The 15,272-nt window shown below is 43.1% G+C and overlaps 3 protein-coding genes across 11 annotated transcripts in view; all 3 read left to right on the forward strand.

Annotated features, from left to right (window-relative positions):
* The first annotated feature begins 264 nt into the window (after nucleotides 1–264).
* On the forward strand, nucleotides 265–2,718 carry LOC115199068 (malonyl-CoA-acyl carrier protein transacylase, mitochondrial). The gene is made up of 5 exons (XM_029761600.1): nucleotides 265–896; nucleotides 1,132–1,219; nucleotides 1,322–1,539; nucleotides 1,755–1,892; nucleotides 2,191–2,718. The coding sequence occupies exons 1-5, from the start codon at nucleotides 405–407 to the stop codon at nucleotides 2,461–2,463; spliced, it is 1,209 nt and encodes a 402-aa protein (XP_029617460.1). The 5' UTR covers nucleotides 265–404; the 3' UTR covers nucleotides 2,464–2,718.
* Nucleotides 2,719–5,582: 2,864 nt separating this feature from the next.
* LOC115199067 (probable tubulin polyglutamylase TTLL1) lies at nucleotides 5,583–13,588 on the forward strand. 5 transcript variants are annotated; one of them, XM_029761595.1, is made up of 11 exons: nucleotides 5,583–5,787; nucleotides 5,895–5,974; nucleotides 6,303–6,444; nucleotides 6,888–7,096; nucleotides 7,358–7,538; nucleotides 7,841–7,978; nucleotides 8,292–8,400; nucleotides 8,545–8,688; nucleotides 8,846–8,932; nucleotides 10,049–10,212; nucleotides 11,781–13,588. In XM_029761595.1, the coding sequence occupies exons 2-11, from the start codon at nucleotides 5,932–5,934 to the stop codon at nucleotides 11,911–11,913; spliced, it is 1,350 nt and encodes a 449-aa protein (XP_029617455.1). In that variant the 5' UTR covers nucleotides 5,583–5,787; nucleotides 5,895–5,931; the 3' UTR covers nucleotides 11,914–13,588. The 5 variants fall into 5 exon arrangements, with proteins under 5 accessions (XP_029617455.1, XP_029617458.1, XP_029617459.1 ...); XM_029761598.1 differs by having other exon boundaries at nucleotides 5,583–5,974; nucleotides 6,301–6,444; XM_029761599.1 differs by having other exon boundaries at nucleotides 5,583–5,974; nucleotides 6,305–6,444.
* Nucleotides 13,589–13,866: 278 nt separating this feature from the next.
* LOC115199066 (protein kinase C and casein kinase substrate in neurons protein 2) overlaps nucleotides 13,867–15,272 on the forward strand; it is a 42,121-nt gene continuing 40,715 nt past the window's right edge. For 4 of the 5 annotated variants that reach the window (XM_029761589.1, XM_029761592.1, XM_029761591.1 and 1 more), the window contains exon 1: nucleotides 13,895–13,980. The gene's annotated coding sequence lies outside the window, so the exon portion shown is untranslated. The other variant, XM_029761590.1, reaches the window with a different exon arrangement.

Genomic DNA, 15,272 nt, shown 5'->3' on the forward strand with positions numbered 1-15,272 from the left:
TATGTCACATATAGTATTATACAGTATATCGAGTGGTTGGTGTTTTTTCGATAGCCTACAGAAGTTGAACATATTTGTTTGTGTAGGTAAATCGGTCTACCAAGCAATGAAAAAACATTCAAACAATCTCGTGCAATATTTCTAACTAAAGATTGCTATTTCAATGTGAGTATTTTTGGCGTGTTGTGATGTTTTTGTGTGATTTCTTGTGAATCTGCAACGCGCCCAAACACTGACCGTCGGTCTACGTCATTTGAAAGCGACTTTTCTCTCCTAAGCAATATGGCTGCGCCCTGCGCCGATTGATAGTCTCATGGAGTGTATAATATGAGTTCCGTGAACTTATTAAAACCTACGAACCGCTTCGGTGGACACCACATTTAGAGATTGCACGTGGCAATACTATGCACATTAAGGTTGTCGTCCTGCGAAAAGGTGTATCAGTCAACATGAGAGGCGCTACTCTCCTCAACATGATGACACCCTCAATAACGGAGCTTAGGTCATTTCCCTTCTTGTGCAGGAAAGTGTCAAACAACCCCCATCAGCATGGCTCACAGAACGGGACACAAACATCACCCGAGACCAAAGACCAACTTGTGGAGAATGAGCCCACGGAGGAAGAGCAACGGAGACCCAAAAAGAAACCGAGCGAGTGTTCTGTGCTGCTCTTCCCCGGGCAGGGGAGTCAGTTCGTGGGTATGGGTCGCGGGCTTCTGAAATACGGAAACGTCAAGGACATGTTTGCCGTCGCGCAGAAGATACTGGGCTACGACTTGCTGTCTCTGTGCCTAGATGGACCAGAGGAGGAATTGATGAAGACAGTCCACTGTCAGCCCGCAGTGTTTGTCACATCACTGGCAGCTGTGGAGAGGCTGAACCACGAAAATCCAGCGGTAAGCCACATAGTAGTTGCCATGTCTTTAGCCGCTTATGCGCCGATGCTGTGTGAGTTGCATCTTATTTAAATAGTTACAAGTGTGCATTTAATGGCCAAGTATACATTAAATATGTTTAACTATACAGCCTAAGACACCCTGATGTTTTATACCAATAATATTATTGTATTTCTCTACAAACAAAACTCTCATCGCACACCTTGCCATCATATGCGACCTCATCCATCTCAAGGCCATTGAGAATTGTGTGGCTGCTGCAGGATTTAGTGTGGGAGAGTTTGCAGCCCTGGTGTTTTCTGGTGCCATGGATTTCGCAGAAGGTGAGCCTCAATAGTCTATCCAATGCTGTGCTATACTTAATTATGAACGGACAGTAAACAATTCTAAGTTGCCATCGTTTTTTTGTCTCTTTCATCCTACAGCCCTGTATGTGGTGAAGGTGCGAGCAGAGGCCATGCAGAAAGCGTCAGAGCTGATCCCTAGCGGCATGCTGTCGGTAATGGGACGGCCCCAGGCTAAGTACAAACATGCCTGTTTGCAGGCCAGGGAGCACTGCCTTAGCCTGGGCATCAAAGAGCCCGTCTGCAGCGTGGCCAACTACCTTTTCCCCGACGGGAGAGTCATCGCCGGCCACAAAGAGGTAGTGGATGGATGGGGAGTCATTATTCTTTGAAGTTGGGTCACTCTCTTGGGCCACAACATCCTGGCTTTACGTACCTCACATTTATTTGAGATTAGGGTCAAACAGGCTATAGGCCTACTTCTCAGATATACCTAAATGGGTTAGGGGAAGGGGCTAGGGGTGGAATTGACATTGGGAATGAGTCACACTTCCTCCTGTCCTCCCTCCCTCAGGCACTAGACTTCCTACAACAGAACTCGAGGAAACTTCACTTCCTGCGTGCGCGCCCGCTCCCGGTGAGTGGGGCCTTCCACACGGCACTGATGGAGTCTGCCACCGAGCCCCTGAGAGACGTCCTCAGACAGGTGGAGGTACGGAACTTCATCAATCAGTCAATAATAGAGTTTCAATTTCCAATTGGTCAATGTACTGTGGAGCCAGGACATTACAATATACAGCATATGTCAAGTATAGAATATCTCCAGTCGTGTTGGTTGAAGTATGGTGGAGTTTACAAGATTTGATTCCTAACATGGGCCACAGACAGATTGTCAATTGTATAAGTCTGTTTAAAAACATTTACAGTTTCCCCTCCATAAATGCCTAAATAAATTTAAAGGAGTGGAAAAATCCTTTACCAAAGCCGTCTCTCTACCCATCCCAACGTAGGTACGTCGGCCCGAGATCAACGTGTACTCCAACGTGGACGCCAAGCGCTACATGCATGAGGGCCACGTGCGCAGGCAGCTGGCCAAGCAGCTGGTGTCGCCAGTGAAGTGGGAGCAGACCCTCCACGAGGTGTTCGAGAGGACCCAGGGTCAGAGCTTCCCCCACACCTACGAGGTGGGCCCCGGGAAGCAGCTGGGGGCCACGCTGCAGAAGTGCAACATGAAGGCCTACAAGAGCTACACACACGTGGACGTCACCACCCACGATGACTGAGATGATTATGGTCTGAGGAGTAAGACAGGACTCGTGGATTTGTGGAGAGACTCGTATCAATACAGTACAGTCTACATACTGTACAGTATACACCCATTGACAATCACCCAAAATGAGTAAAACAGTACTAAAGACAGACACACATACATTACCACAGTATACTTCCTTCAATGTGACAGAAATGACTCTGTCCATATGAACTCATTCAAGTAACCTTGCACCAATTAATAAATACCTGGTATTTATGAGAGTCAAGTCAGTTTGGTTTTTCAAGTTTAATTTTTTTCTCAAGTCATTAAAAAATCATTTTCCAGCGTCCATTTAATGGTGTAATAAGCTACATAAGATAGTTGTGGCAATTAAATGTCTAACCAGTAACAGGCCCAATCTTCATAGAAAAGACTGCAGACCAGCAACAGTCTTTAAAACATGCATTAGTTGATAAGACTATAAAAACCGTGATCCAGCACAATCAATTCAATAACACACACTTTTTCTTTTTTTCTTAAATTAAAGTCTATAGTAAAAATTGTTTAAAAATCTCACTCAATTAGGAAATTGTCCAACACAAAACATTGTAGCCAGAAGTCCAGCCAAGGCCCCCTCAGAGCAACGGTTATCCTTTCTACTCCTTGCACAATGCAGTGCAAATGGTTGCCGTGGCCACCAGTGCCACAGTGGCAAGTGTTGCTTTGGCCCAACCAGGGTAGTTAGCAGGTTGAATACTGGAAACCTGTGTAGGGGCAAGGGACAACACACGAGTAGTAGTAAGAGACTTATCCCCAATCCCAAATCTACCCTTAGCCCCTACCCCCAATGCACATGAGAAGTATATACTGTAGGTATAGGAAGTGTGCTAGTGGCTCTTACCCAGGCTACCCAAGCCTCTGCTCTCTGTGTAGCCTGCCTGTGGACAGCGGAGGCCAACCAGGCTTTGGCCACGCCGGGCAAACTCTTCACTCCCCAAAGCTGTCCTTGTATCCCCCTGATAATGAGTTACATGAGATCTTTGTTAACCATATTTTTTTTCATTTATTGCGTGTTAAATATTTATGTGCAAAATTAGCACTGATTTTCTAGTTGTTTGGCACAATACATCCTGGTCTTTGAGCCCTCTCACCTGTAGATGCTTCTAGTCAGGGCGTGGGCAGGCATTGTCACATGGAAAGTTTGTGGCACAGGCCACTGATTAGGGAGTCTCTCTGCCCATTCACGGTCCAGTCTGTCACCAATCTCTGCCAGCTGACGACCTGTAGTCCGGGTAGCCCTGGCATGGATCCTAAAGGAGGGACGGACAGAAATGATGTTCACGAAACATTAGAAATGCGTTCTTTATTCCTTGAGGTAATCGGTGATTGGGTAGCAACAAAGTGTACAGTTTCAACCATTGTGCTTTCACCCATAATGTAAAATTAGTGACTACTTCAATGAAGGAAGAAATTAGGATTTGAATACCTCCTTTGAATGTCTTATGACATAAGAGATAACGTCAGCTAAATATGTGTATGTGACCAATAAAATTGGATTTGATTTGGATTTGACAGAGTTTGAGTAAAATGTAACAATTTTTTATCTCGTATCGTCTGTGTAAACTGATCAAGAGGTCAGGACTGGTGTGACGTAGCCTCTACCTGAGATTCACATCAGACAGGGTGACGTTGTCCACCTCACTAGGTCCAGCCCTGAGGGAAATGGCACGGCGTCGCTCTCTTCTGTGCTCCACCATTTTGTTTTCTGATAAAGAAAAGAGTTTGCCACACGCATGTTATGAGCTTCAGGGTGTTGCACATAAATAATGTGGAAGCCATGTCAGGACAACAGTTTTGTGTGTGTGGTAAAAGGTGAGTCAGTGCACCTAGCTGTGTGTGTGTGACTATAGTCATAATACATTTAACGCCCATAATTATCTACCTGTGTAAATATTGAGTCATGTGACCAGAAGTGTGTTGCCGGGGAGATTATTCAGGTCAGTGGACACAAACTTTCCTCATCCTGAAAAGATGTCGTCTTCAGGATTCACTGCACAGGATAGGCTCAGTGAGGTTTCAAGATACAGTGTGTGTGTGACCTACATTAATGCATGTCATGTCAGTTTTTACTAGGAATCTGGATGTGAAACACAAGAGAGTTTAGTGTTGAACGCACCCCTGGCTCTGCTCACCTGTCCCTAAGCTGTTCTGTTCTTCTGCTCACGTGCTGTTGGAGAGGTAGTCGCAATGCAAATGGTGGATTTCCATTACTCAAATCAACCAAATGGCTACCATCGCAAAACAATTGCTTCCTTATTTTGTCATGTTAAAATATACATTTGATTTTGTAATATTACATAATGTCTTTACAAATGTAATGTCTCAAACCAATCCAATGAAAGGATGGATTTGTCATTAGTCTTGCTTTAAAATAATTGGCAAATAAAAATAAATACAATGTAAAATATAGGTAATAAAGATACTATGAATTATTTAACTATTAAATTAATAATAATATTATTGTTAATAACATCATATATGCCTTAGCTCTTCAGCATGATCAAATCATAACAATTTGGGGGAAATATTATTTGTGGATAGTAATGTTTGATAAGGGTTTGTCAAAACAAGGTGATGTCATCCTCTTCACCAAACAAACCTAAGGTCGATTTGAAGATCACACAAGCAGGAAAGACAGTATAATTTGCCCTATTTCAATGTAAAATATTTAAACAATGATAATGATCCTATCATTATTCATATTTTGTCATCGAGTTTCACATCTATAGAAGAGCAGTACTGCAGTCAATATCTGTCTACACAATGTTTCTTGTCTGACAACAAAGGAACAGGTGCATTGTAGAATAACAAAAATGTAAAACTTACCTATTTTGTAGATTAAAGTAGACGCCGCCCTGTAAAGCAAATAATATGGGCATTATAGAACAATATCTTAAATATAAAAATGTTTTGCACATTTCACAGTTGTTTAAAATGTTCCTACTTACAGCAGCGTCCTTTAATCTTGTTGTTTTCAGGTAACTGCCACAATTATCATTTCAACAGCCACGCCTATGGCAGTTACACCAGGAAGATCCTTGAGGAGTGTTTCTCTCAACAACCACTAGAGGGCAACATGTGGCGCAAAATGTCCCTGCATGCTAAAAACTGGACCATGTGCATTTAGCGCCACCCTGTGGTGGAACGAGCGGGGAATATTTGACAGTTCGACGCGTCGTCGGTTGCTAGGTTATTCACCCGGAAGAGCACGGTATTCATCTTCCAGCTGACTGGGATGGATCGATAAATCAAGATAAGAGATAACTAGCATCCACCATTTTAGCAGATTACATGGGTGAAGTCAATAAATTGAGTATTTCTCCTTTATAATTTGCATTAAATTCCCCTTGAAGGCGATTGAACCAGACATCACGATTGGATGAAAATCATTATCCTTTGCAGGTGTCTCAGGCAGGGTGGATCCAGCTAGCTGGGGCTGATGACCGGTTGTTTGACAAGAAGATTAAAATATCAATTTCCAGGTAGCTAGCTAAAACTGTTATTTGGTGTGGAAGGATACATAGATACTTAGCTAGCTGATATAACACGATTGTGTCCAATGCTTTACAGTACACCAAAATGCTACCAAAAGATAGTTGTGAGTATAGCACATGAATTCAGTGTTTTTGCGAGATAGCTAACTGCAGTGGCTCATCATGGGCAAAACAATAGACTATTAACGTTAGTTAAACCTATGTTTATTACACGTGCTAAGCTCATCTGTGCGTGTGTGTTTGTGCTTGCATTGTGTGTGTGTGTGTGTGTGTGTGTGTGTGTGTGTGTGTGTATGTGTGTCTTTGTGTGTGAGAGAGAGAGAGAGAGAGACTCTAGGAGGAACCATGGCTAATAAGGTGAAATGGGTGACCGACATTGAGAAATCCGTACTCATCAACAACTTTGAGAAGAGAGGATGGACTCAGGTCACAGAGAGCGAGGACTGGAACTTCTACTGGTAGGCTGTCATTGGAGCTATGGAGCTTTCTCTGAGTGACAATACACATTGTGTGCTTATGAATGCCAGTGTAGCACATACAGAGATCAGGGTCATGCTCAGTGGGTACAAAACGGGAGAGAAGAATGCTTTGAAACAGGTGTTACTACTTGGTCTTGTCCAATAAAAACACTCATCTTTTTTAAACGCTTTCTTCTATTTGTGCCTACTGAACACAGCCAAGGACTACATAAAAAAACAGTACAAAAAATATGAAGATATTGCTTCAGATGTAAATTAGACAAATTGCAAGGATGTGTAACTGTAAATGACAGATAATGTCATTCAGAAAAACTGAAATTCCTGATTAATCACAAAAATCCCATCCCTGACTGACTACCCCCCGCAAATCTCCATCAGCCTTGGGGAAACCCCGTTTATGATCCGTCTATGCCTCCCTGTAGGATGAGCGTCCAGACCATCCGGAACGTGTTCAGTGTGGACACGGGTTACCGTCTCTCGGACGAGCAGATGGTCAACCACTTCCCCAACCACTACGAGCTGACCAGGAAGGACCTGATGATCAAGAACATCAAACGCTACCGCAAAGATATGGAGAAGGAGGGAAGCCCGCTGGCCGAGAAAGACGAAAATGGGAAATACCTTTATTTAGGTGGCAGTTATGAGCTTTCCCGTACACACACACTGCTTACTTACAGTATATGTAAATACATGTGGATGTAAGATACATTTCAATTTCAGTTGCACCTGCTACAAAGGGGCTCTGACTAGAAGTTTCCCTTTTTTCGGGGTCTTGGGCTATAACAGCTAAACTCACTCATTATCTTGTGCAGTTAAACAAATGTCATCAATACTGTCCTTTCATATTTCTCTGCGTTTTTATACTCCCTCTCTCTCTCTGGTTGTGTCCCAGACTTTGTGCCGGTGACGTTCATGCTTCCGGCGGATTATAATCTGTTTGTGGAGGAGTTCCGTAAGAGTCCTTCCAGCACGTGGATAATGAAGCCATGTGGGAAGGCTCAGGGAAAAGGCATCTTCCTAATCAACAAACTTTCCCAGATCAAGAAGTGGTCCCGAGACAGCCGTACCTCCACGTGAGTGCTCACACGCACGCACACACACACACACACACACACACACACACACACACACACACACACACACACACACACACACACACACACACACACACACACACCTCTACTAACTACAGATTAACATGTCCTGTGTGTGGCTGCCAAAGGTGAGTGTTTGCTTGCATTTGCATTGTTCAGTCTTATGTCATACAGGTAGTATTACCCCACCACTCTTGAATCTGTTGTTCTCAACACCGTTGTCCGTAGATGAGTTGTCCATAGATAAATGACTGATGCACCGTTTCCTTTGTTTTTGCTAGGTTTGTAGCGGCCTCAAGTGGCAAGGAGGCCTATGTCATCTCTCTGTACATCGACAACCCACTGCTGATCGGAGGCAAGAAGTTTGACCTGCGTCTCTATGTGTTGGTTACCACCTATCGACCTCTCAAGTGTTACATGTAGGTTTATGATGAACCTAAAGCCTACAGCCCGGTTTCATTTCCCTCAAGTCCTACCACTCTGAAATGACTGGATAGGTGATAGGTAATAGATTTATAATAACTTAATTGTCCCTATACTAACAGAAACATGGACAGTCTTTTACATGTAATGCAAATACATCATTATAAACAGTGCAGTATGCATATACGTTTTCATAATTCTGTAAAACATTTATAAAGGATACTGCCACTAGGATAAATGATAACTTCAGCATTTGATCAGATCAGTATTTGACAATTTTGTCCATTTGGACCTTTGTGTTGCTTCCAGGTATAAACTGGGTTTCTGCCGGTTTTGCACAGTGAAGTACACCCCCAGCACTAGTGAACTGGACAACATGTTTGTGCACCTGACCAATGTGGCCATTCAGAGACATGGGGTAAGTGTGTGTGTTGTCAAGACAGATAACAAATACACAACACACTAAATGGGCCTAAAACAGTCAGAAATGGCTCCTACATAAATATGAGTTTCTATGTGTATATATTTCTACGTGTGTACAATACATCTATACACGTTGCAGGATGACTATAACCATGTCCACGGTGGGAAGTGGACGGTCAGTAACCTGCGTCTGTACCTGGAGAGCACCAGGGGGAAGGAGGTGACCAGCCGACTGTTTGACCAGATCCACTGGATTATGGTGCAGTCCCTAAAGGCTGTCGCTGTGAGTGGTCACACACACATACTGAAACAAAAACGTGTTCCCCATTTTATCCCCGCTGTGTTGCAGCTGCTCTTCCCTTTTTCGCTCCTGTCCCACACACTCAACACACTCACTTCCTGTTCCCCTCTAAACACTCCCTCTCCCTCTCTCTTCGCAGCCCGTCATGAACAATGATAAACATTGCTTTGAGTGTTATGGATATGACATCATCATCGATGACAAGCTGAAGCCATGGCTTATTGAGGTGAGGCGCCCACCCACACACACACTGTAATTACATGACATAGGCAAAAAATAACGTGAAGTAAAAAAGTCTCTCTTATTGTGAACATACTATAGTTTTACTCAATAATTCTAGTTCCTACTAAGATGAGCTCGTGTCAAAATGTTTTCTTTGTTCTGTATTGTTTGTGAAGTGAAACCAGTGCTGCGTTCCTTTCTCTGTCGAGCAAGTTTAATGTCCTTAGGGTTGACTTTTCTCTCTCTCTGTGTGTGTTTGTATATGTGTGTGTGTTTGTGTCTGAGGTGTTTGTGTCTGAAGTATGTTTTTAGGATTTAGGAATGGCACAACGAAACAACTGTCTGTTGTTATGACTTTGTAAACTCCTTCAACCTTCTCTATCTGCCATTGTTTGCATACTGAGTCGTTTACTTTCTATTGGTTTCTCACTGTGAATGTCTGGCTGAGTACATGAAGTCAAACATTCTCGGAGGGTACTAGAGGAATTACACTTTTGACAGGAATAAAAACGGATCTATTTTGGATCGTTTAAGTTTCCCTGGTCCCGTATTCACAAAGCGTCCCTGTGTGTAGGAGTGCTGATCCGCTGTGAGATCCTCTGGTACAGCCACCCGGGGCAGAATAGCCTGCATGCCAATGCCAAGCCCTCATTAATGTGTATTGTAGAAGAACAGCTGGGGAACCAACCTGCAGCAGTCTCTCAGTCTGCAAGGGCTGGGAAACAAGGGAGTGATTCCAACCAAGCTTTGTGTGTGTGTGTGTGTGTGTGTGTGTGTGTCTTTCTGGGATTGAGCTCTCTTTTTCTCTCTTAGTTGTCCATGTGGGTGTGTGTGTGCCAGTATATTTACAACCCACACCCACCGCTGCTGCTAATACATTGTCCGTGTGGTACATTTCCTGCCTGATAAGCAGCTCCCAGTTCCTATGGGGACCGATAGGAAATGAAAACAGTGAAATAGTGAGGTCATTCCTGCCTGTTACTTGTCTCCAGTACTTTGGACTCTACTCATACTCAGGACAGAACTTTCCATGCTGGCCCGTGTTTACATAATGACTAATGCTTATCCTGACCTGTGCTCTCTGCTGTGTGTGTGTGTGTGTCCCGCGTCTGTCCTCCAGGTCAACGCTTCTCCGTCGCTCACCTCCAGCACAGCCAACGACCGGATCTTGAAGTACAATCTGATCAATGACACTCTCAACATCGTCACACCCAACGGGGACATTCCCGACTGCCGCTGGAACCGCAGCCCACCCCGAGAGGCCCTGGGCAACTACCAAGTCCTGTGAGTGACAGCCCCCTCCTCCTATCACAGCCAGCGCTCGAGGGAGAAAACAGGCCTGGGGCTTGTTCAGCAGGACGCAGCGTTTTGGAATATTTAGATAGAAATATCCTATGCTTCTCTGACATGTAGAATAAGGAATCAAGTCGGATCTAATCATGGCATTTCTATCTGCAACATTCGACAACGTTTGACTACGGAATGTGGCCCAGGGTAAAAAAACAACACTATTTGTTAAAAACAATTCTAATACTGGAGTGCCAGATGGGCAGGGTTTGCCGTTTTGGAACTATTGGTCCATCAAGCCAGGATTAACGGTTAGAGAAAATACCTCTAACCGTGAACTGATTTAGGATCAGATGAACTGAAACAAGCCATCTACGATTCACCGCATAGCAGCTTCTAGTCAATGTTGCTAGCTATCTGACCGATCAGAATGACAACACACAGCCTTTTACCTCAGAGTTACATTTTTGTTGTGATGTTATCACTATATTGTCTTTATACTTCCTATATCTAGCATCCTTACTTATTTTATGAATTGGAGAACACTTTGGGAGGGATCTTAGACCATTCCTAGATACAGAATCCACAGGAGGTTGGTGGCACTATAATTGGGGAGAACTGGCTCTTGGTAATGGCTGGAGCAGAATGAGTGAAGTGGTATCAAATCCATCAAACACATGGTTTCCATTTATTCTGTTCCAGGTGTTATTATGAGCCGTCCTCCCCTCAGCAGCCTCCACTGACAGAACCCTTCCAGATCCTTGATATGCTTTGTCTGCGCTTATAGACTGCCCTCTTCAATTCAAACCACAGCTTTTCAATAGGTTTCTACTTTAGATTTTGGGGCCAATTAACCATTCCTTTGTGGATTTTGATGTGTGCTTGGGGTTATTGTCTTGCTCGAAGATCCACTTGCAGCCAAGTTTCAGCCTCCTGGCAGAGGCAACCAGGTTTTTGTCAATAATATCCTGATACTGGGTAAAGTTCATGATGCCGTTGGCTTTAACAAGGACCCCACGACCAGTGGAAGCAAAATAGCCCCATAAGATACACCACCAAACTTTACAGTAGGTACTGGGTTCTTTTCTGCTTATGCATTCTCATTTCGACGCCAAACCCACCACTGGTATGCGTGGCCAAAGATCTCTATTTTTCCTCATCTTTATCGAGGGTGTCAATAATTTCGTACCCCACTGTAGCTCTTACCAGTACTCTGTCTTACACATACACTCTTAGAAAAAAAGGTGATATCTAGGACCTAAAACTGTTCTTCGGCTACCCACATAGGAGAACCCTTTGAAGAACCCTTGGAACACAAAACAGTTCTACCTGGAACCAAAAAAGGTTTTTACCTGGAACCAAAAAGGGTTTTTGATTCGAAGAACACTTTTGGAAGCCTTTTTTCTAAGAGTGTACTCCCTCTCTCTATCCTCTGTCTCTCTCTCTCTCTCTTCCCCTCCCTTCCTGCCTCCGTCTCTCTCTCCCTCCCTGCCTCTCTCTGTCTTCCCCTCCGTCCCTGCCTTTCTCTCTCCCTGCCTCCCTCCCTCTATCTCTCCCTTCCTCAGGTACGATGAGGAGCAGGCGCTGAGCGAGAATGCAGAACGCGACCTACGGAGTCGCTCAGGCCAGTCGCTGGGGTCTAAGGGAACGGCGAAGGGGGGCACCGGGCCTCGCCCAGCTGCCGCCACCTGGAAGTGAGGTGGTAATGTCCAACGCCTCACTGTCCCTTCACTGACCTCTCACTGACCTCTCGTTGCTCTTCCTGTGTCATGGGGGAAAGGGGGTTGGGGGCAAGGGACGACCCAGACAGAGGGATGGAAGGATGACAGGGAGGGAGGGAGAGGACCCAGTAAGCTCTGAGGACCCTGCCATGCATCACAAGCAAGGACACGTGTGTGTCAGTAAAGAAAGGGTCACACACACTCACATTTAGCAGAAACTCTGTATAATACATGAGATAATAGCATTTATCAGCCTTTTATATAGCAATGGGAAGGGGACATTCTCAGATGACTGTTAGAGGATTTCAATCAATGCACCTGTTTGAATAATGTTTACATATATTGTTGTGGAATTGTTTTACTTTAATGTTTTTTATGTTTTCAAGCAGAATATTTGCTAGGTTAAGACACTATGACGTGTGTAATTATTCTGTTCATGTCTGAAAACCGACAGGTTTCACCTCTTTATTCTGAAATGCATGACCCGAAAAGCATTTGCTATTTGTTGACTATAAAACATCGTGTAATGGACAATGCTAACAACAAACGAAAGTAAGACTGGAAAGTGAGCTTTGAAGCGTTTGCTTTTCAAGCCACTGGAGTAGGCTATGAAGTGTATAAGGCTACAGTATGCATAGGACAGTCAATGTTTTGGAATTACTTTTATAAAACTGAGAGACTTGTTCAATGTTTGGTTATACAACTTTACTTTTGAGTTGTTACTCATAAGTTCACCTTTGGGATAAAGACATGCTTTCACAGTTAAATATCTGGATATAAAGTGATGAGGTCAGCGCTTCAAACATTGAAGTACCTTTAATTTTGTGTTGTGGATGACATTGCCATGCCAACAAATATTTTCCTGTGGTGTGACCTTGGAGGGGTGACCTCAAAACCAGGGTTGCGTCCCAAAGGGCACCCTATTACCTATGGGCCCTGGTTAAAAGTAGTGCACTATATAGGGAATAGGGTGCCATTTGAGACACTGACCAGCACACCCTTGGTCTGCCTGTGTGTTTAAGATAATCCCATTCTGGTCACAGTGTGTGGTCACCTCGAGCGGTTGGCATACAAGAGACTAAAGCTGAAGTGGCTACTGAGCTACAACAGACTGAACCATTCTGATTGTGTGAAAGTGAAGATGATGTAATAACCCATAGAGTATCTTTATTAATTTCTTATATACAGTACCATACATCCCACCTCACTGTGGTCCCCAGAGTTGTTAAAGGGATAGTTCACCAAAAGGAAACCAATATGTAATTTGGGTGAATTATCACTTTAACAGTCATCATTAGGTTTTGCCTTTAATGATGTGGACTTTTTTGTATAGAAGACTGTACCATGTTTTATTTATACTAATATGGTTCTGCTGCCTTTGTCTTACAGATGGTTTTAGTACACAATGAAATATACACTGTTACATTGAAATAATGTATTTTGATGTACTTTTGACAGTATTTGGTTATGCATTTCATGTCATCCTTTTACCCTCATACTTTGTTGCATACAGGTAGTTGCAATTATATATTTTTTATATACATGAACTGAATATAGGAATTATAACATGCAATGTTTTTGGTTTTTAAATGTATTAATAATTCCTGGTGCCTCAAATGTCTGCATGTAATAAATCCAATTAAACAATGGGGGATTTGTGTAAATCTCTATTTTTAGGGGTCACCTGTGTGCATTAGACAGATTCCCACATCTAACACGGACTGTGTCAGAGCACTCTCTGAATTTGAGAGGGGTTACATTTCCCCATCCCTCAGCTGTATACCAAAACAAGTGGCAGGGCTGCCGTTTTGCTAAATAATATCAGTGGCCATATATTCATTTTGTTTGCAGTTCTTGAAATTTCTTGAAATAAGAACTATTATTTTGAAGGTTTTCTGTTTTGCATACCGGAAGAGATGGTGGGTGCGTTGATGCTGCGGCTCCTGTTGCTGGTAAGAAAAAAAACTGGTAAAAGGTTAGCCAGCTAAATACAGCTAATTTATTCATTGATTCGCGTCTATCAAGAGGAGCGGAACTCTTCAAGGTAAAGTGATAGCATGTCCAGCTATGTCTAATACCAATTTTGTTCATTTGGAACTTTGGCTTTTAAGCTTTACAGAAACTGTACGAAAGTTTTTCTATGTAACGTTACCAGAAGCAAGCTATATAGCTAACGTTAGTCACTACTATCCAACCAGCTGGAAGGTCGCGTATGAAACAGCTAAGTTAACGTTAGGTAGCTAACGAACTATGGTTGACATAGCAGTACGGTCGGTAGCTAGTTAGCCAACGTTAGATCTAACTAGTTAACGTTACTTGTTATTGGTCCTGGTAGATGGCTACCTACCTAGTTAGTTAGCTAACTAACGTTAGCTAATGATTTAGTTGACTAACAATGTTTAAGATAGCGCGCTACCTAGTCATAGTAAACTATTACTAGCATAATTGCTTACTTACGAGCTAGCTCCCAAACTATGGAACTAACATCTTGGATCGGGAGTATTTGTTAAGGTATATTTTTAGTTAGCTCTAGATCTGTCTGACCACAGCCCTTGCGTCGGTGACTGATGAAAGAAGGGCGGGGCAGGTTCCCGAAGTAAAGATAACCCAGCTGTAATCTCATGCAGTCTAAATTCAGAGTCAACTAATCTCCACAAATGTTCTGTGTCTAACGATCTTCTGTCACAGGGTAAACGTTTCTAGCTAAAAAGCTAGTTAGTTTTCACTTTAAAACTGACTTATGAATTCAATCACTTTTTATTTTATTTTAACAAAGCCTTGGTTCGCACCTAATATAAATCATTGGTTCACACTAAATGGCCAAGTGGCACTGTCAAAATGTGTTATTTAGGTTTAAAATCTGATTTTAACAAGATGCATTTTAGAAGTAGGAGTTTGACTTTATCAATTGGCCAAATACTGATGACCCAAAACCTTCCCTTGAGAGAAGAGGAATGGAAGTGACTTTTTGGACCTGAATGCCAAAACATTCAGGAGATGGAGATTCTCAAAGTTGACTGGACCCATGTTGCATATCTGACCCGTTTTGATATCATTTGAAAGCTTAAAAACAGGGTTGTCAAACTATAGGATTTTTAAAGTACCATCCATCATCATCATTATCGTTAGTCACCTGGAAGTCGGAGTGGCATTGGACTAATTTTGTTTCTATGGTGACCGGGCCCTTAACATCATGCCAGCACAGCACATGGGCTTCCACAGGAAAGTGACTAGAAAGCTGCTTGCATCTGTGATGTCACTTAATCCAGTATTTCCCCCCATTATGTCTCTCCCTCAGTTGGCACTTTAACATGGAAAATGCCTGTAAGAGTGGAA

This window comes from Salmo trutta, chromosome 8 (assembly GCF_901001165.1).
Source record: "Salmo trutta chromosome 8, fSalTru1.1, whole genome shotgun sequence".
In the NCBI taxonomy this organism is placed as follows: domain Eukaryota; kingdom Metazoa; phylum Chordata; class Actinopteri; order Salmoniformes; family Salmonidae; genus Salmo; species Salmo trutta.